General features: G+C 34.3%; 2 protein-coding genes across 3 annotated transcripts; one reads left to right on the forward strand and one right to left on the reverse strand.

Annotated features, from left to right (window-relative positions):
* Positions 1-635: 635 nt before the first annotated feature.
* Positions 636-6,670, forward strand: si:zfos-464b6.2 (uncharacterized). The gene is made up of 2 exons (XM_051134922.1): positions 636-932; positions 3,736-6,670. The coding sequence occupies exons 1-2, from the start codon at positions 899-901 to the stop codon at positions 5,103-5,105; spliced, it is 1,404 nt and encodes a 467-aa protein (XP_050990879.1). The 5' UTR covers positions 636-898; the 3' UTR covers positions 5,106-6,670.
* Positions 6,671-8,720: 2,050 nt separating this feature from the next.
* yif1b (Yip1 interacting factor homolog B (S. cerevisiae)) lies at positions 8,721-19,194 on the reverse strand. Of its 2 annotated transcripts, none has more exons than XM_051134926.1 (8): positions 18,988-19,194; positions 18,342-18,562; positions 17,967-18,071; positions 17,005-17,083; positions 16,783-16,840; positions 11,050-11,205; positions 10,286-10,379; positions 8,721-9,408 (listed from the first exon to the last, which is right to left on the reverse strand). In XM_051134926.1, exons 1-8 carry the CDS (start codon positions 19,019-19,021, stop codon positions 9,253-9,255), a joined length of 903 nt encoding a protein of 300 aa, XP_050990883.1. In that variant the 5' UTR covers positions 19,022-19,194; the 3' UTR covers positions 8,721-9,252. The 2 variants fall into 2 exon arrangements, with proteins under 2 accessions (XP_050990883.1, XP_050990882.1); XM_051134925.1 differs by having other exon boundaries at positions 18,979-19,194.
* Positions 19,195-19,284: the final 90 nt, after the last annotated feature.

The raw sequence follows: 19,284 nt of genomic DNA on the forward strand, positions 1-19,284 counted from the left end.
TATTTATTTATTTTAATTATCATTGTCATATGTTTATATGTTATGTTTGTTTTATTTGTGTACTGTATGTGCACATATGTGTGAATAAATGTGAATTGATACATATCGATTGGTTTTGAAGTGTACATCTTCAAAATATGTCAGTTGTATGTGCACATTTGTGTGTTTAGGATTTTCTTTACATTCTTGTACATTTACTTTGTAAACATTTAATTTACTGTACTCTCTAAAACTATTTTACATTTTAAAATATATTTGTTAAAAATGTATTATTTGCATATTTGAATAAAATCTGTATAGTATTTTAAGTAATATTATATATATATATATATATATATATATATATATCTTATTAAATAAATAAATACTGATTGGAATTAATATAAATAATTAACCCAACTGTTGAGTAACTTTTAACCAAACTGGATTTTAACCCAGTTCATTGGATTATAATAATCCACAGATGAGAAGGTGGTTTACCAACCCATAGTTGGGTTACTAGTTGGGTGATTTTTAACCTAACATTTTTTAGTGAGTATTAAAACGCCTAACAGTAAATTACAGTTCATATCAGTAACTGTTACAGCAGGTTTAGGGAAGATATCTCTGAAGAAATATTTGAAACGTCCCTGCCCTATGTGTTGCACAACCCAGCTCATCCAACACATCAGCACATTATATTAAACACATTGGAGCGACATTTCTCAACTGCATTCAGTTCTACCAGCAAGACCATGAATATATAAACTAGCCATAAAAGAGCAAAAGAAGAAAATGGAAACTTATGATGGCATACGACACGCTTTGTAAACTCGCGCTGGATATTTCGGTGAAATGCGTCTGTTTCAGCCAGTCATACTGAAAAGCTTAACGGATGTTGAACACTGTTTCTTAGTGAATGCTTCTCAGTTCTGTCGGAATGTTTTCAAGAGGTACTGTAAACATTTTTTTTTTTTTTCCCCTTCTTCTTCGTATCTTTTGTCTAACATTTCCTTTTCAGTCTAAATGTCCTGTTATATAAGCTTTTAAAAGCTAATAGCTTATCGTGAAGCAGTTGGTCTACAGCCTACTTTCGGTTTTACTTTCATTCTCTTTAGCTTATTGTTTTAAAACCAATTATTACATTAACAATATATTCAATGTATGAACACTGAAGAGTGAAGAGGCAAAAGCCTCTAAGTGCCGTCTGAAATTTTCTTCTAAAAACCTAGTATTGTCATTAAAGTGAAATAGCTACTGGATCTACACAAATATAGCGGAATAAAATGAAATACTGAACCTGATAAAAATGCTCATTTCAGAAGAAAATTTCAAACGGCACTTTTGCATCTGGACTCTTTATATACAGTATATAAAAGCTGCGAAGCACTGCAGGAAGTGCGTACATGTGTACCGTTAGGCTATGTTCTATTACAAAAGCACTGCGTACATACATTTATTGTTATACCATTTTTTAAGGATTTACTTAAAGGTTGAGTTCGGTTGAACTGGGAGAAAGTTGGTGGCATTTTCTTAAAAGTGCAAAATAGTATTCAAAACCTAGTAGTTTTGACAAGTAGTCCACATTGCCAACAATATCTTTAGCTAGGCATATATCATTTTATAAGCTGAATCATATTAATATTAATCATAATTTTTTATGTAACAAAATGATTAAGTATGATAGGGGTCTTTCCTGCCAGAACCTGACCGTGCAAAAAGTAAGCTTTTTACACTCTCGAGAGTCAGAGATTTCAAAATGCTTATTACATCAAGTGAAATCCAAAGGTGAAAAAGACACACAAGGTGAGAAAGACCCCCCAAACCAACCCCAATCTCTTATTTACACAGTGTGTATTGTTTCCTCTCTGTCATTATAATAGGTAGATCTGTCAGCGTGTCAAACTCTGTAAACTTGCGGAAACAAAAATAAGTTCAGAGCGGATTCTGACTAACCTATAAAAAACACTCCTGACTTGCCTTTGCTTTCAACAAAGATGCTGGTGATTGGCTACAATACTTCACGTTGCAAAAACACATTGGTCCTGTGAGACACAACATCTCATTCCACTATATGCCCACACATGTAGAAGAATGACAATAAAGCTCGACTTGACTTGACTTGACTTAAACGTGTGCTTTTGTAAATTAGAAACCAGAGCGTGCAAAACCCCTGCTCTTAAAAATACTTTCTTGTCAGATCTACACAAATCTCAAAGGTGACTTGTTTTGATCTCAACGGAGGAGTTTGCATCTAACTGTTTTGAAACTGCATGGCTTAATAATAGCATAACATTCCTAATGTCCATGTGTCATTGAAAAAATCACTCATATTTCAGATGAACATGCATTAACCTAAAAAAAAAAAAAGAAAGAAAAAAAGAAAAGAAATAAGTGGAAAAATACACTAGAATGTAAGGTCAACATTATAAACTCCTCGTAGATTTCAATACATTTTACAACAGTTACAACTATAAAAACATCAGTTCACTAGAAAAATGTCATCAGCTTCATTTTTCAAGGAAATCATTGTTATAATCATCATTTACCTCTTGTAGTTCAAAACCGTCAGACTTTGGTTATGTTCAAAACACAAATTTAGATATTTTATAATGAAACCTGAAATCATTCTTTTTCCCAGTGACAGTCCCATGTAATCAAAACTTAGAAGATTTAAAAAAAAAAAAAAGTCAAAAAGGCATCATAAAATGAATCCATATAAAATTATGTGCATGTGTTTATATGCGAATAAAAGCATTGATTAAATCTGTTTATTACAGTTTTTTCAACTGCTTACACACAAAATCGTTTCAATTTCTGAAACCTGACACTCAAACACCAGAATCACACACCAAATCTGCAAAACCGTATCTCTGCCTTTGACTCAGTTTTCAATTTCATAAAACTCTTTTTGCAAAATACAACAAACAATTCTCTATGTAACACACAAAAATCTAACAGGAATTATCTTGATTTCCTTGTTCAAACACAACCAATCAAAATGGCCACACAAATTCATAAGTGCCTCACACTAACAACTCACTTGTGCAAACACTCATTGCTTTACTTAACACCAACCAATCATGGCTTTAGAATAGGCCTTGGAATATGCTTTGGAATAACCACCTTTTTCAAAATTATGTTTGGTTTCCGTCTAACTACACAAAACCAAACTTCTATGAGGTTAGTGGTTATGTGGTTTCACAGAGCGTAAACATTTTTATTTGATGTGAAGCAAATAGTTTAAATGACAAGACAAGACAGAAAAGTAAATGATTTAAGTCGGATCAACTATAAAATGTTCATTAGAGTATTGACGGCATATGCACTTTTTCAGTGTAAGAGTTTGAGGGGAAAAAAAAGACAATACAATTTTATGCATAGTAGATGTGGGTCATCTAAGGATGATGACGGTAATCCATACAACCCCAGTTGATGAATCATTGTCTTCTTACGTAAAAAGATGTGTGTAAGAAACATACAAATGTACACACGCTTCTGCCTGCAACAATTCATGTTTAACAGTTCAGTTCATGTTCAGTTCTTTTTTTTTCCCCAGCAAATATTGATATATAATTATTTGCAGTTTATTAGATTAATTAATAATTAAATAATGTAATTATTTAGACTGGCTCTTTGTTAGTCACTGACAGTTCTAGTTGTTAATCAATATATCATTATTATACAACACATATTTGACACCCCTGGTTGCTAAATAGAGACAACCATAAAATTTGTGTTTTTTCTTTTCTTTAGGGAAAAGTGATGACCGACTAGAGAGTGGATCAGAAGCAAAGCGTTTGAAGAATAATTGTGCATTGAAGTTATTTTATATTTCTTGCTTTTTATTAATTATTTTCTTTATTATCTTCATTTACATCCAAGATTCCTTTAAAGCTTTATTCCAAAAACCACACATCTACCACAAACCCATCAGTCCTCTGCCTCCAAAGGCATGTGATGTTCAAGTGAAGGACAGGCCTGTGATTAAAGTCAACAACCTTAACACATACATGATTGGCTCTTACATGGAGCATCGTTTCGAAAAGAAACAGATAAAGATGATTGCCATTGTTCACCGATATGAGCATGTGACATCCAGTTGTGTGATGTGCTGCAATGGGAGGAACGTGACGTCACCAGCTGAATTCTCAATTCATACCGACCACTTTAACTTTGAATATGGCACTGCTAGCATCACATGCCCACTCAGTAGCACATGTTTGTCACCGACGCATGTTGCAATAGCAGCCAGAGCCAACTTGGGGAGCATAACATCTTTTCAACCTATTAGAAACATAAACATTCCAACAACCTACCCGTATGAGTTTACGATCTGCATCTCTGTCATGTACGACTACAAGAGTGTGCTGAATTTAGTCCAGTCCATGGAGATGTTCAGACTGCTTGGTGCTCAGAGGGTGGTGATATATAAAACCAACTGTGATTCGGACACACAGAAGGTTCTGGACTACTATGAGAAAAGCGGTTTCGTGGAGGTCATCCCGTGGACGATTACAAAGCACATCAGCGTGTCCCACGGCTGGAAGATAAATGAGTCACCAGGTCAGCTGCACTATTATGGGCAAATCCCTGCGCTTAATGACTGTGTGTACCGTTACATGTACCAAAGTCGCTATCTGGCTCTACATGACATGGATGAACTCATTCTGCCTTTCAAAGTGAAAACCTGGAGGGAGTTGTTGCCTGAGCTTGAGAATAGGTACGGTTCCCATGTGGGCTTTGAGTTTGAGAATAATGTGTTCCCATTTAATGCAAAGGCTCATAAGGATTATGAGCAAGACAAATGGAAAAACGTACAGGGAACGAATATTTTAAATTATATCGATCGACTACCCAACCCCCCCAAAGTTTTCAACAACTTCAAGATTATAGTAAACCCTCGGCTAGTTTTGAAGACTACTGTCCATGGCCTGCTGGCCACTGTGAACGGGGCCTTCACGGTCAGGGTGAACAATTCAGTCGCTCGCATGTACCACTTTAAAGACTTTTCTTACACACCAAACACAGTGCCCATAAGAGATGATCATCTCTGGGACTATGTCAATGATCTTATACCAGCTGTTTCTGAAGTTCTACAGGCCTGTGGACTGATTAAGGCCTAGAAAGTAAAACTTCAGAGCGTTTTTATGCTCAAATGATTGTAAAGAAGGACTGTGTGTCACTGGTCTCAGGTCAATAAAAAACAGGGTGTTTATAATTATGATAATCATTGCTGGGGAAAGTTACTTTTGAAAGTAATGCATTACAGTATTGCGTTACTCCATTTAAAAAAAATACTTATTTTATTACTTTTGTGTTACTTTTTGTCATCTGGGCTTGGCTTGGCTTGCTTATTCAGAAACTCTTATATTTGGTTGTAAATTTAAAAGTAATGTGTTACTTTACTAGTTACATTAAAAAAGTTATCTGATAATGTGACTCGCGTTACTTGTAATGCATTACCCCCAACACAGATGATAGCGCATTAAAGCAACATCATAGCAAATACATAATGTTTAAGAAATACCAGTTTGGATATCAAGCGACATAGCAAGCTATTTTGCACTAATTAAACTAAAATTACTGTAAGTAGACGACACTGAAAGCCACGCACGTTAAGTTCACAAATGGTGCCGCCTGCTATTGCCTTAATACAGAGATGGTCTTATTATTTGGGGGACACGAGAGTCTGTAGTACCTACCACTAAATCAACTTGGATCATGTGTGCCTTAATAACAAATCACATTACAGCTTTGACATCATTGAATTTCAGCCAGAGTTGTGTGACAGTCAACTGCCGTTTACAGATACCATAGGAATGGAAGAGGAGTGTAAAAACAGAACAGAATCCTACCTGTTGCAAAAAAAGTCTGTGACTTCTCTTATATTATTTTTGTGATGTAAACTCTAAAAATAGTTTGATCCAAAACTATTGTTTACTGTAACATATGTTGAAGATTAGGCGACAAAAGCTGTTTATTCAGCATAACAAAGCCTCTTTGTCACTGACAACCACAAACGGCCTCTGGTCTTCTTCCCTCCATACCACCAATGCAACAGTATTAGCATCAGTATGGGAAGCCAAACACATCAAACGTGGGACAAAACAGTGCAGTATTAAAGAGTTTGTGCCACACTGTCCATTCAGTGGTACTCGCAAACACATTCTACTTGCACTATTGAGTCGGTCATGCCACTCTGTCCATTGAGCCTCACCTATGACAGGTCAGTGTGGCATAAACGCTTTAATACCACTTTGTTTCATCCCATTTTTAGTGTGTCTGGCTTACCGTTAGGGATGAACCTAACGATTATTTTGGTAATCGAGTAATCTGTCGATTATTCTGACGATTATTTGAGTAATCAGATAATTATAATACATTTTTTTGTAGTAATAAAACTAGACCTAAGTGAAAGGCCAACAGCCTGATGGTTATTTTTACACTTTACTGCGCAATCTAATATGTTTCATGTTAACTCAACAACAATCTTTGTTTTATAAATTTAAATTTGTTCCCAGTAGCATGTTTAGGCACATTGCAACCCACGCAAACATTGTCTATGGTATTGATCAAAATAGAGTAAATCACCTTTTGAATGTGAATTCACGCTTCAAATAAAGATTGTATCAATTACAACGTAACGCTAGCATGTGACGACATGTGAAAAAAAAAAAAAGGTCAAAAATCGTTGACTCAGTAAGAAATTAAACAAGTGAAGTCTTTATGAGCATTCCACTGAATCGTATTTTATTTATTTTTTAACAATTTGTTGAAAATTTAATATATTTTATAAACAATTAGAAATTAGCATTTTGTAACATTTTAAAGTACGGACAATAGCATCACCAGTGACGTCACCCATAGGTTCTTAAGAGCATTTTTGAAGCCCATAGTGGGCGGAGCCAGCCGTCATCATCTTAGCAGCATATCACCGCACCAGTGTTGCCAACTTTGCGAGTTTGTCACTAGATTTAGCGACTTTTTAGACCCCCTTAGTGACTTAGTGCCTAGCGACAAATCTAGCGACTTCTTGTACAAACTTTATTTTGTTTCTGAGGCTCTCTGGGACTGCCGACTTCAGGGACTGCCGACAAGAAGAGCAGTGGTTTCAGTTAAAAACAGAGATATTCTGTTGCTTAATATTTTGGAGACCTGATAATGTAATCTCAGTTGGCTGTGTTTCAAATCCATATTTCATATTCATCCCACTGTCTGACAACAGAAACAGTAAAATATATCAATATATCTATAAAAAAATATCACTGAAAACCATTTTAATGAGAATTTGGCTGCATTAAGATGCAGTATGTGAGCCCAAAGAGGCAAGACAATTAGCATATGATGTCATCTAGCGACATTTGGGGACTTTTCAAGCCAGGTACTTTCCATTGAAAGAAGTTGGCAACACTGCACCTCACTTCACGCCCATATAATCGAAAATGACCAAAGAGGCAGGACATAGGGGGTTGCTGAAACCACACACACCTAACTATATAGACCAAAACCAGTTTTTGTACCAGGCTGTGAACATATTTTTTCTGCTGTAATGTTTGCCATTCATGGGGTGTTTATGGAAGTCTCTAGCAGCCAGTCGATGTATTGCACTTTAAGTCACTTCTGTTGGTTTCAAGAGAGACCGGAAGGTTGCTGCTCGATTAGAACGTGTGTTCGCTGACGACAGTCAAAGGTTGTTTTTGCATGACATCCAGTGGGAGCCAAAAAACCAGGGAAATTGCTTTAGACAATGTGCCTGATAAAAAACGTATTTAATATATTGTTTTTATATTAAACTGTAACTGTTAAATACTGTTAAAATGTTACGGTAACAACAGCAAAAAGAGGTAAATTACAATATGAGTAAAGGGAGAACCAATTAAAATGATCAGGGAATACATTTGAAACTTAAACTAAGTACTGGTTTGTGCTTTGTCTTGTTCTTTCTTGTGCACTCCTGTCGGTCAAACTAAAAACAATATTTTAAAGTTTAAAGCAAGACAGCAGGTGAATACAGTTGGTGAAAGAGATACTTAATTACATTAAGACAAATGTTTTGTATTATAAATTTTCCAAAACATTGGATAAAATTGTTTGTCAAACACAAAATTGTTTTTTCTTTGACATATTACAGTTAATGGGATTACAAAAGGGATTTTGGATTTCTCCTTTTATCACTTTTCAGACATTTTCACCATGTTTTAGGAATAAAAATGTTATATAAATCAATGTGAATGATGTACAAATGCGTGCTGCTGAAGATGAGTGAAACCTATTTTGAGTAAAAGATATTTACTGTATATGTGAAATCTACAGATTCAAATAAAACAAACACTTTAATGTGTATTTTGCGTGTGTCCTTTCCAGTAATCTGAAAGAAGAAAAGTTAAGGTAGAAAAATGCATGAAAAAAAGGCTTTCTTTGTCATTACTCATTAGAGTAACATAATTGTTTCTCTAATATATTTGTTGCTAACATTAGTTTTACAACTTTATTACAATTTTTTTTTCTTAATTATTTTATTTTATTCTATTCTATTCTATTTATTTTAGCTATGTCACTGTGATGCAACATAATGACCTGGTGATTTTGATCAGATTGATTTCTGCAGTTTTCAGGAATTATTAAACAGAGTTGTGAGTTTCTGAAATTATAATCATCCACAATTATTTCTTATTAAAATAACTTCTATGATAGTAAGTTACAGTAATATACAAGCTAACTCTTGGGAACATCCATTTATTTAGTTTACAAGTTATGAAAACAAAAATGCAATTCACCCTGAAATGTATGAAGCAAATTCATAAAAAAAAAAAAAAAAAAAAAACTTTAAGACTGTATCTTTATGCATCTGTTAGTGTGACAACAAGGACAGATCACTTTACTAATTTATAGGAAATCATCACACGTACACAACTGACATCATACAGAGCCAATTTCATTGGTTTGTGGCCACCGAACAGTCACATACATGTTTCTCAATGTTCCATAGCATCTAGACAACGGCCTTTGTCTGCAAACATAAACAGTTTTACATAAAAAAAAATACAATTACACTGTACATTATACAAAAAAGCTAGAAATGTACAAACCAAAGACATACAAAAGACGGCTGGGCAATTACAGTTCAGATCATTCATATTGTGCTGTGAAGCTGCACAATGTGTGTCCATTGGTTTATTACATGTGTGCAAATAGGCTCATTTCTCTAAAGACGTTTGTGACTGCTGCGGTACAAACGATATGGCTGTTCCTCGACGTCATCGCCTGCTCTTATCTGACCAAATGAAAGGTCAGCCAGTACATGAACACAGGCTGCGCTGCAGCAATGGCCATCGTAAGGTACATTCGCAGCTGGTTTTTGGCTCCTCGCACTAACCGCCCCTCTGCCGCCGCTTCAGACAGGATCTTTAACCGTAATGTGCGAATCTGTCATCCAAACACAAAGAAGAACTTTCACATCTGAGGTCCTGAGATCAGATGCTAAATGAGATTCAAACTGAAATCTGCTGTACTATTTAGACATTCAAGCATATGCTGTAATGCTAACTTAATATTCAATTTGTATGAATGTAAATGAGAATATACACCACTGTTTTAAACATTTGGGTCAGTAAGAATGTTTTGTGTGTGTTTTGAGAAATGTTTCTTCTGCTCAGCAAAGCTGCATTTGTTTGATCAAAAACACATAAAATAAATTATATTGTGAAATGTTATTACAAATTAAAATAAGGGGTTTCTATGTGAATATATTGTAAAATGTAATTTATTTCTGTGCTCAAAGCTGAATTTTCAGCATCATTACTCCAGTCTTCAGTGTCACATGATCTTTCAGAAATCTTTCTAGTATGCTGATTTTCTGCTCAATAAACATGTTGAAAACAGTTGTGCTGCTTCATATTTTTTATTTTTCAGGATTCTTTGATTAATAAATAGTAAAAAAAAAAAAAAAAAAAAAAGAAGTTCACATATGAATGTGGTTTAGACTGGGCTAGATTTTTTTTTTTTTCCAATTTACTAAAATATCAGATCTGAAGATTTTTTTTTTCTTCATTTCAGAATTAGTAGTAGTAGTAGCATTAGTATTATTTATTTATTTATTTATTTACTTATTTATATATTATTTATTTATAAATTATTTATCTATTTATTTTTAGAAATTACTTTCACATGGAAGTTCCATGTGAAACCATGTGTAACTTTTTTTAATAAATAAACGTTGCAGTTAAATAATAGAGTCAGAATAAAATAACGCTTATTTTTTAACGCTTAACTTTGAAATAACAACATATGTGTCAATACGTACCGTAAAAACAAAAATAGAGACACAGCACCAGAGCAGAGTGAGGTAATAGCCTGTCCGGCCAAATAGAAGTCCTGCTATCACTCCCACGATCATCCTGAGCAAATATCACAAACAGCAAACACAAATTCACACAACTGTATTTGCTTTAAAAAAAAAAAAAAAGCACATCGCGTGCAAATCAATAAACACACATTCGAAGTGTGTAAGCATTTTTCAATCAAGGACTTGCTTTGAATACATTTAAAACCACACAGCTGGCAATTAATATGTTTTAGATTAAACTAAGCTTGCAGTAATGTTAGCACTGATTTAAACATTATGAATGAAACTTAAGAACAGCTCCTCTATTAATATCCCAGTGCATATAATAGCCATAAATAATGCATAGTCCTTAATTTTCGGATGAACTAATCCTTTAAGTGTGTGAATTCATCATTTCACTTTATTTCTCAGTTTCATTTTCAAAGATATATATATATAAATACGAATAAAAATTTTGAATGAATATATATATATATATATATATATATATATATATATATATATATATATATATATATATATATATATATATATATATATATATATATGTATATGTATATATATGTATACACATATATACATATATACATATATACACATACATACATTCAAAAGATTACCCGATAGCACCACCTAGAGTCCAAAACACAAAACACTGGCAGAATCAGTTTGAACATGGATACCTGTGTTAAAATTATGATATTGATAACTAATGACCTTACCCAACATATTTGTATCCAGAAAAGGCCACCAAATCGATGGTGGTGAGGTCAGTGTTAACCGTTACCAGATACAGACTGAGAAGAACTGCTAAAACCTCAATAATGAGCCATACCAGGGCTGAGCTGGCCTGAATGCCCAAGATCTCTGGAGAAAACCTAAAACAAGAACAGAGAAAAGAAAATCAGGCAGAAAAACGTCATTAACAAGCAAAAACAGAGAAGGAAGTCAGCATTTTCCCCTGCATCATTAAAACACAGTTCCCCATTGTGACAAAACATCTTCTAAATGAAGTTCTTAAAACCTCTTAAAACACACACTTACAATATATTATTGGAATATACCACTAATAAAGAATAAAAATATAAATAAAGAGATATACATTCTTGATTATTACAAAAATCAAGTGAATAGAATGATTTGATATCAATAAAATTAAACTTAAAAGTACCTTAAAGCAAAATTTTAATTTGACAGTATTACACAGTGCACTTTTAAAAAGTTTACTCAAATGAGAAGTCCACTTCCAAAACAGAGATTCACAAATAATGTACTCAACCCCTTGACATCCAAGATGTTCATGTCTTTCTTTCTTCAGTCGTAAAGAAATTATGTTTTTTGAAGAAAACATTTTAACCTTTTTTTCCATATAATGGACTGATATGGTGCCCCGATTTTGAACTTCCAAAAGGCAGTTTAAATGCGGCTTCAAACCATGCCAAATGCAGTTGTAAACGATCCCATCTAGTGAAACGATTGGTTATTTTCATAAAAATAATACAATTTATATACTTTTTAATGCCAAACACTCGTCTTGTCTTACTCTGCTTGGACTGTTTTTGTTTCGGTTCATGACAGTTAGGGTATGTTGAAAAACTCCCATCTCATGTTCTCCCTCAACTTCGGAATCATCCTATATCACTGCTTTACCTTTTTTATTAAGGTTGTTTGATCTTCTTTGCATGTTCATTTTGCAAAGACTGGGTCGGTAGTTCTGCAGCGATGTAGGATGATTTTAAAATGATTTTTGAAGTTGAGGGTGAAAATATGATTGGAGTTTTTCGACATACCCTAACTGTCCTAAGTCAGAATACACAGCTTTCAGGGAGAGAAAGGCAAGACGAGGGTTTGAGATTAAAAAGTACTTCAATTGTAATTTTTTTAATGAAAATATCCAATCGTTTCGCTAGATAAAACTCTTCTTCCTTGGCTAGGATCGTTTACAACCACATTTGGGATTGTTTCAAGCCACATTTAAACTGCCTTTTGGAAGTTCAAAATCAGGGCACCATAGCAGTCCATTATATGGAGAAAAATGCTGAAATGTTTTCCTCAAAAAACATAATTTCTTTATGACTGACATGAACATCTTGGATGACAAAGGGGTGAGTACATTATATGTAAATCTTTGTTTTGGAAGTGGACTTCTCCTTTAAAAGTGTTAATAAATAATCATGAAAGTGTCTCTCTTTAAGTACTTTAGTGTGCTTTAGTATGTTAGTCAACACATCAAAATAAGTGCACTTTATAGTCATGAAATTATCTCTTTAAGTCACCTAAAAAGGGCAGAACCATAAAGAGACATCAGAAAATTAGTTTATTACTATGTTCCATCTTTTTGGGACTTGAATAATAAAATTTCATGATTTTTTTTTTTTTTTTTTTTTTTTTTTTTTAACTGAACACTTATTTTTTATTTTAATGTTTGTATTCCCCAGGATACGTTGCCTTAGGGGTTTAAATTCACTGAAAACAGAACAAGTGTTTATCAATGCTTGTTACAACATGGTTGTAATTCCTGAATGCTTTGGAATGCAGACCTAAGGTTGGTCTCTTTTTAAAGAAGACACATATCAGATTATTTCTGAGGTAAAAGCATTTTAAAAAAGAAAGTAAAAAAGTTATAGAAGTTTAAAGTTTACAGTAAAGATAATGTAGTATACTATTTATTTATTTATTTCACTTTATAGAAAATAAATACAAATAAAAAATGTTGCACTCTAACTGCTATAAAATCAAAGTTGATATCACAAAAAAAAAAAAAAAAAAAAAAAAAGTGGTTTCTGTGAGATTTTGTTTGGGCACTATACCAAGAATAACCAATAGATTACACCCAAACTCTATTTCATTTTTGATGCAGTTTTCTGTCACAAATATATCATTCTCTGTCACAATATCACTTATATTACAAAACAGTCACCAAATATGCAGCCTTGACTGTCAGACCTTTCCAATGATGTGTTTTGTCAAGACTACAAAAAAGCCACAAAATCATATACAGTCCATATATACAGTGCTGCCTAAAAGTTTGTGAACCCTTTAGAATTTTCTATATTTCTGCATAAATATGACCAAAAAGTCCTGAAAGTTGACAAAGAGAACCCGATCGAACAAATGCGATGAAAATATATAGTTTGTCATTCATTTATTGAGAAAATGGTCCATTGTTAAATATTTGTGAGTTGCAAAAGTATGTGAATCTCTAGGATTCGCAGTTAATTTTAAGGTGAAATTAGAGTCCATTTGTTCAGATATGTTATCAGTTAATAGAATGTCTATCAGGTGCCAGTGCATGCCCTGTTTTAATTAAAGAACAGGAATGTATAAAAGTCTGATCATGTTTGTGGAAGTGAACCATGGCATGAACAAAGCAGATCTCTGAGAACCTCAGAAAAAGAGTTGTTGTTGCTCATCCGGCTAGAAAAGGTTGCAAAACCATCTCTAAAGAGTTTGGACTCCACAAATCCACAGTCAGACAGATCGTTTACAAATGGAGGAAATTCAAGACCACTATCATCCTCCTTAGGAGTGGTCGACCAACAAAAATCACTCCAAAGCAAGACTTGTAATAGTCTGCAAGGTTGCAAAGGTCCTCAGGGTAACTTTTAAGCACAAAAAGGCCTTTCTCACAATGGTTAATATTAACGTTCATGAGTCCATCATCAGGAGAACTCTGAACAACCATGGCATGAATTGCAGAGTTGCAAAGAGAAAGCTACAACTCTCCCAAAAAAAAACAAAAAAAAAAACATTGTCAGTCTGCAGTTTGCTACAGATCAAGACGGCTCAAGTCAGAAGGCTACTGGAGAAATGTTCTGTGGACAAATGAGACCAAAACAAAACTTTTTGGTTTTAAATAAGAAGTGGTATGAGTGTTATGTTTGGAAAAAGAAAAACACTTTCCAGCATAAGAACCTTATTCCATCTGTAAAACATGGTGGTGGTGGTAGTATCAAGGTTTGGGCCTGCTTTGCTGCATCTTGGCCAGAATGGCTTGCCATCAATGACGGGATAATGAATTCTGAATTATACCAGCAAATTCTAAAGGAAAATGTCAGGACATCTGTCCGAGAACTAAATCTTAGAAGAAAATGGGTCATGCAGCAAGACAACGACCACAAGCACACAAGTCATTATACCAAAAAATTGTTAAAGAAGAACAATGTTAATGATTTGGAATACCCGAGTCAAAGTCCAGACCTTAATCCAACTGAAATGTTGTGGAAGGACAAGCAAGCAAATATTTAACACTGGATCCTGTTTCTCAGTAAATAAATGACAAAGTATATTTTTTGTCTCATTTGTTTGACTGGGTTCTCTTTGTCAACTTTCAGGACCTGTGTAAAAATCTGATGATATTTTGTGTTATATTTAAGCAAAATGTAGAAAATTCTAAAGGGTTCAAAAACTTTCAAGCAGCACTGTAAATTTTTATATCTTGATTTATATCCCTAAAAGGGTGACATATCCCCTGAGATACAAACATTTAGAGACAGATTACAAAAAATTTAAGCACTTAATTCACGCATTTTTTTTAAATGTAAACCAACAGCTTTTTAAACAGGCAAGCACCTCCAACATTTGTTAATATGTGAACTAGATCAACTTTCATCAGATGTTAAGTAGATTTCCAACTACAGGTGGCCATGCAGGTTTAATGATTAAAGAACAGGAATTTATAAAAGTCTGATCATATTTGTGTAAGTCAGGGGTGGGCAATTAATTTTCCCAAGGGGCCACATGAGAAACCTGGGCAGTTGCAGAGGGCCGGAGCAATGAACTTAACTCTGTTCTGCTAAATATATTTTATATAACTTAAAAAAAAAAAAAAAAAAAAATTAAATGAAACATAATCAAACAATGAAAATGTGGAGCACACATCAGTATTTAATGAACATTCAGAAAAAGTTTTTTTGTTTTTTTTTTGCAGTGTTTCAAAAACTACCATCACAACTTTGTACAAGAAAGCAAGTATTTCAAAGATTAGCATCACACAGTTTCCACACTCCGCATAAACAGGTTTATTAAAATAAATCTTGACCAGTCTACATCCGAGACAGATGCAATTATAGCTTATAAATTGAAGGCTATTTGACGTTTTAAAATTATCTAACGTACTGATGCCGCATGTTGATCATTATTAGTTGTTGTTGATCAAGATTAAACGGATGTCGCTTAAAAAAATTAAATGTTTTAATTACTAATTTATGGATTAAATAATTAAGATAGGTACAGAAATAGGTTATGCTGAATATATAAAATTTAGTTTATAAAATATGTTTATAAAATGCTATATGCGAATAAGACTGCAGTTTCACATTTTGCGTCTTTATAACAAACATTATTTTTTAACATGCAATGATACGAAATAAGACCAAACAAGATGTGTGATGAAGAAAAATATTTAGACAAAAATAAGAAAAAAGAAAAAAATAATTTCTTATTTATGCCGAACGGCTAACGGCAAACTCGCATTTTTGAGACGAACACATTTGAGATACGGTTACACGAACGGATGGAAATTATTATTAATAACAATAATAATAATAGTAAGAATTATAATACAACCTTAAAAAAATTAAAAGCAGTGCGGTTGTATTGCATGCACCTAATTACACCTATTTGCGATTGACTTTTAATTCACCAATTACCTCACGCGGGGCGGTCAAGGATAGCCAGAGGGCCGGATGTGGCCCGGGGGCCGTAAAATGCCCAGGTCTGGTGTAAGTGAACCACGGCATGAACAAAGCAGATCTCTGAGAACCTCAGAAAAAGAGTTGTTTTTGCTCATCCGGCTAGAAAAGGTTACAAAATCATCTATAAAGAGTTTGGACTCCACAAATCCACAGTCAGACAGATTGTTTACAAATGGAAGAAATTCAAGACCACTATCATCCTCCCTAGGAGTGGTCGACCAACAAAAATCAAATCCCACTACAGGTGGCCGTGCAGGTTTAAATGCTACCCGTGAGTTAAATAAAGAATATATTAACAAAGTCAATATATCTAAATATTCACAACCAACACCCTTTCAACATGAAACCAAGAAATGAGACCTACACTTTCCCTGCCTCTCCCCACAGCCTCTCAAATGTCTGTATCCCCCAGGATACGTCACCCCTTGTAGAGTTAAATGATTCCATTTTAATAATCAATTATTGCTAATTCTTTGAGAATTCATAGTAAGTCACATCAGAACAGTTTGAGTAAAGGCATTTTTGCCAAAAAAAAAAAAAAAACTTAAACGAAAACAAAAACTAAAAAAAAAAAAAATCATCAGCTAAAATTTTATCATTAAGCGAAAAAAAATTCCCCATCGAAGGGATCAAGGGCAAATCTTTAACAGCTAGAACAATGTTGTGTGATTAATTTGTCCACTAAGTGCAAGGCAATGCCATGTCCGAAGTCATACATTTTCACAGTATCATCTGTAGATAAGCATTCAGCACTCTTACCGGTTCTGTGTGCCCAGAGCCAGTCCTGCTACCAAGACATACGTAATGAAACCCATCACTGTGGAGTGAGAGCAAAACAAACACAAACATGCATGTAATAAACATCACCTGTATTATTTCCATGACTGTACACTTTTTCTGTGAATATGCAATAAAATCATTTGCATTGTTAAACTGCACAGCACTTATCAAAATTCATGAACTGAAACACTGGAGTCGTACCGGGAATATAGAGATCAGGGGCGTTGATATCAAACCGTGGGGCGACTGGAGTGTCCTGCTGATAGCTCACCTCCCAGTTCTAGACAGAAAACATTACACAAACATGCACTCAGAAAATGTTCAATGAAAAAGAAACACAGTTCTGAAGTCCATATGATATATATAGCATTTTTAGAGCTTGATGGACTGTGGTCACAATAAGAGTCTTCAAAACTTCCCTTTTTTTTAGTTCACGGCAGAAAGGAAATGAAGAATGACAGGATTATCATTTTTATATGTAGACCTTAAAATGCCTAAATCATATCCACAAATAATTTTCAGTAAATGCAGTGGCTTGATCCCTGTGAAAAAGAAGTGTGCTTAATTGTACTGAGTGCACTTGTAGTGTACTTCAAATCGTAAAAATATGTTTTTAAAAAACTGTGCCTGCAGGTATAATATTAATGACATAAAATGCCACTGAAGTGTACTTGTTTCACAGCATGTACACTTATGTGTTGACTAACATACTAAAGCACATGTAAAGCACTTGATTATAAATTTAACTTCATGTAATTGCAACTTCATTACAAATGTGTAATTACAAATGTATTTAAATACATGACATACAAGTTTCAATAGAAGAAGTAATTATAAAACAAGTTTGCTGAACCAGTAATTATAACATGTGACATATGAAGATATAATAAAGTCCAAAAAATCTACTAATTGCATTTATAATAAATGTAAATAATAATACATTTTCATTTAATTGTAAATAAGCAATTAAATGTCCAATACACATTACACTGAATTCAGTTATAGATACAGATACAGATACAGATATATACTGTAAATATATACAGTTTTTTTCCCCAAGCATAATATTTCTACAATAAGCTGTCTTTGTGTGCTAAAGTGTACTTCTTTTTGACAAGGGCACCCACTGCAGTAAGGAAAACGTAATGTAAGTGTGGTCTTACGTCATGCATGTAGGGAAAAACCAGCAGTCCAAGCTTCTTGCCCACATATACGGTGTCTACTGCAAAATAGTACTTCAGCTTAGAGATGGGAATGAACCGATCCAGCTGTGGATTAAACAGAGAAACGAGTCATTTAACAATCCACTTCAAAATAATAACCCATTTAATCAAAATACAGAATCAACCCTGCAGCTCAGATTCATATCCCACAACGCAAAACCGCTCGTCCTCTGCAGAGAAAAACAAGACCAGCCTTGTTTCAACACAGCTGTGAACATCACATGTCTACACAACAACAAACTCACAGACATCCACACGTATGACCATTCTACTCAAACGGCTTGAAAATGCTTCATGTGTCAAGACATCACGTACGTTCTTGTCCATCATCTCTTTGCCGTGGGAGGCGAGACTGCTGCCGTAGGCCATGGCGAGGTTAGACATGGGGTCTGAGAGCAATCCCTGTCCTGGATACACATCAGGGCCTTTTCCCACAGCACTGCGGTCATGTTTGTTCCCTGCAGCACTAGTGTCGTCAAATAACAGACTGGGGTCACTGGGGTCCGTCGGGGTCCCTCGCATCCTGACGTTTGGCTCTAAAATACAAGAAGCCATATGTAAGTGAGCTATCATCCATATTACTCAAATAACTGTAAATGTTGGTAAAAGCCCATAGCAAACAGTCACAACACGTTAAGGAATGTAATTCATGCCTATTATGCAACTCATTTTGATTTATCCGCTAATTAAAACAGTGATTTCAGATGTACTGTATGTATGTAAACAAGCAAATAAATGCAGAGCTAAGAAAGAGAAAACAGAGCAAGAATAAAGATACTGGGAAATAGAAAGAAACATGTCTGATGTGCTTAAATAGCAAACAGTTATTTAAAAAACAAACAAGCACACAACTGACCACATCATTCCAACTGACCATGCATTACATAGCAAATAAGATCATTTATCCGCTCACTGTTAAAGCCTCTAAATCACAATGGGAATTATCACGTACGTAACTTACGCTGTCTGAACCCACTCTGGTTTGGATACTCCATCTCTCCCAAAAATGTATCGTTATATAAATAGTAAGCTTACGAAAAACATATATAAAAATTTATCAACACATTCAGACTTCTAACCGAGAAGCTGCCGGTAGTGAAACTAAAATTAGCACCGGAGAAATAACAGGACAACTAGAGAGGAAAAGCGATCGTGTATCAGACATCATTTCCGGGTCACGGGAATTTGACTCGATTGGACGGTTCCGCGCTGTCGTGGAAGATTTTTCTTTATTTTGCCAAAAAAAGTGTTAAAGTAA

Source organism: Labeo rohita, chromosome 18 (assembly GCF_022985175.1).
Source record: "Labeo rohita strain BAU-BD-2019 chromosome 18, IGBB_LRoh.1.0, whole genome shotgun sequence".
Classification (NCBI taxonomy): domain Eukaryota; kingdom Metazoa; phylum Chordata; class Actinopteri; order Cypriniformes; family Cyprinidae; genus Labeo; species Labeo rohita.

Excerpts from the sequence above, each read along its gene's own strand:
- si:zfos-464b6.2 (XM_051134922.1), top strand. The coding sequence starts at position 899 with ATGCTTCTCAGTTCTGTCGGAATGTTTTCAAGAG. Across the intron at positions 933-3,735 it reads TGTCGGAATGTTTTCAAGAG|GGAAAAGTGATGACCGACTA; the intron begins GTACTGTAAACA and ends TCTTTTCTTTAG.
- yif1b (XM_051134925.1), bottom strand. The coding sequence starts at position 19,021 with ATGGAGTATCCAAACCAGAGTGGGTTCAGACAGCGTAAGTTAC. Across the intron at positions 18,072-18,341 it reads AAGAGATGATGGACAAGAAC|CTGGATCGGTTCATTCCCAT; the intron begins GTACGTGATGTC and ends TTTAATCCACAG. Across the intron at positions 9,409-10,285 it reads TCTCTATTTTTGTTTTTACG|ATTCGCACATTACGGTTAAA; the intron begins GTACGTATTGAC and ends TTTGGATGACAG.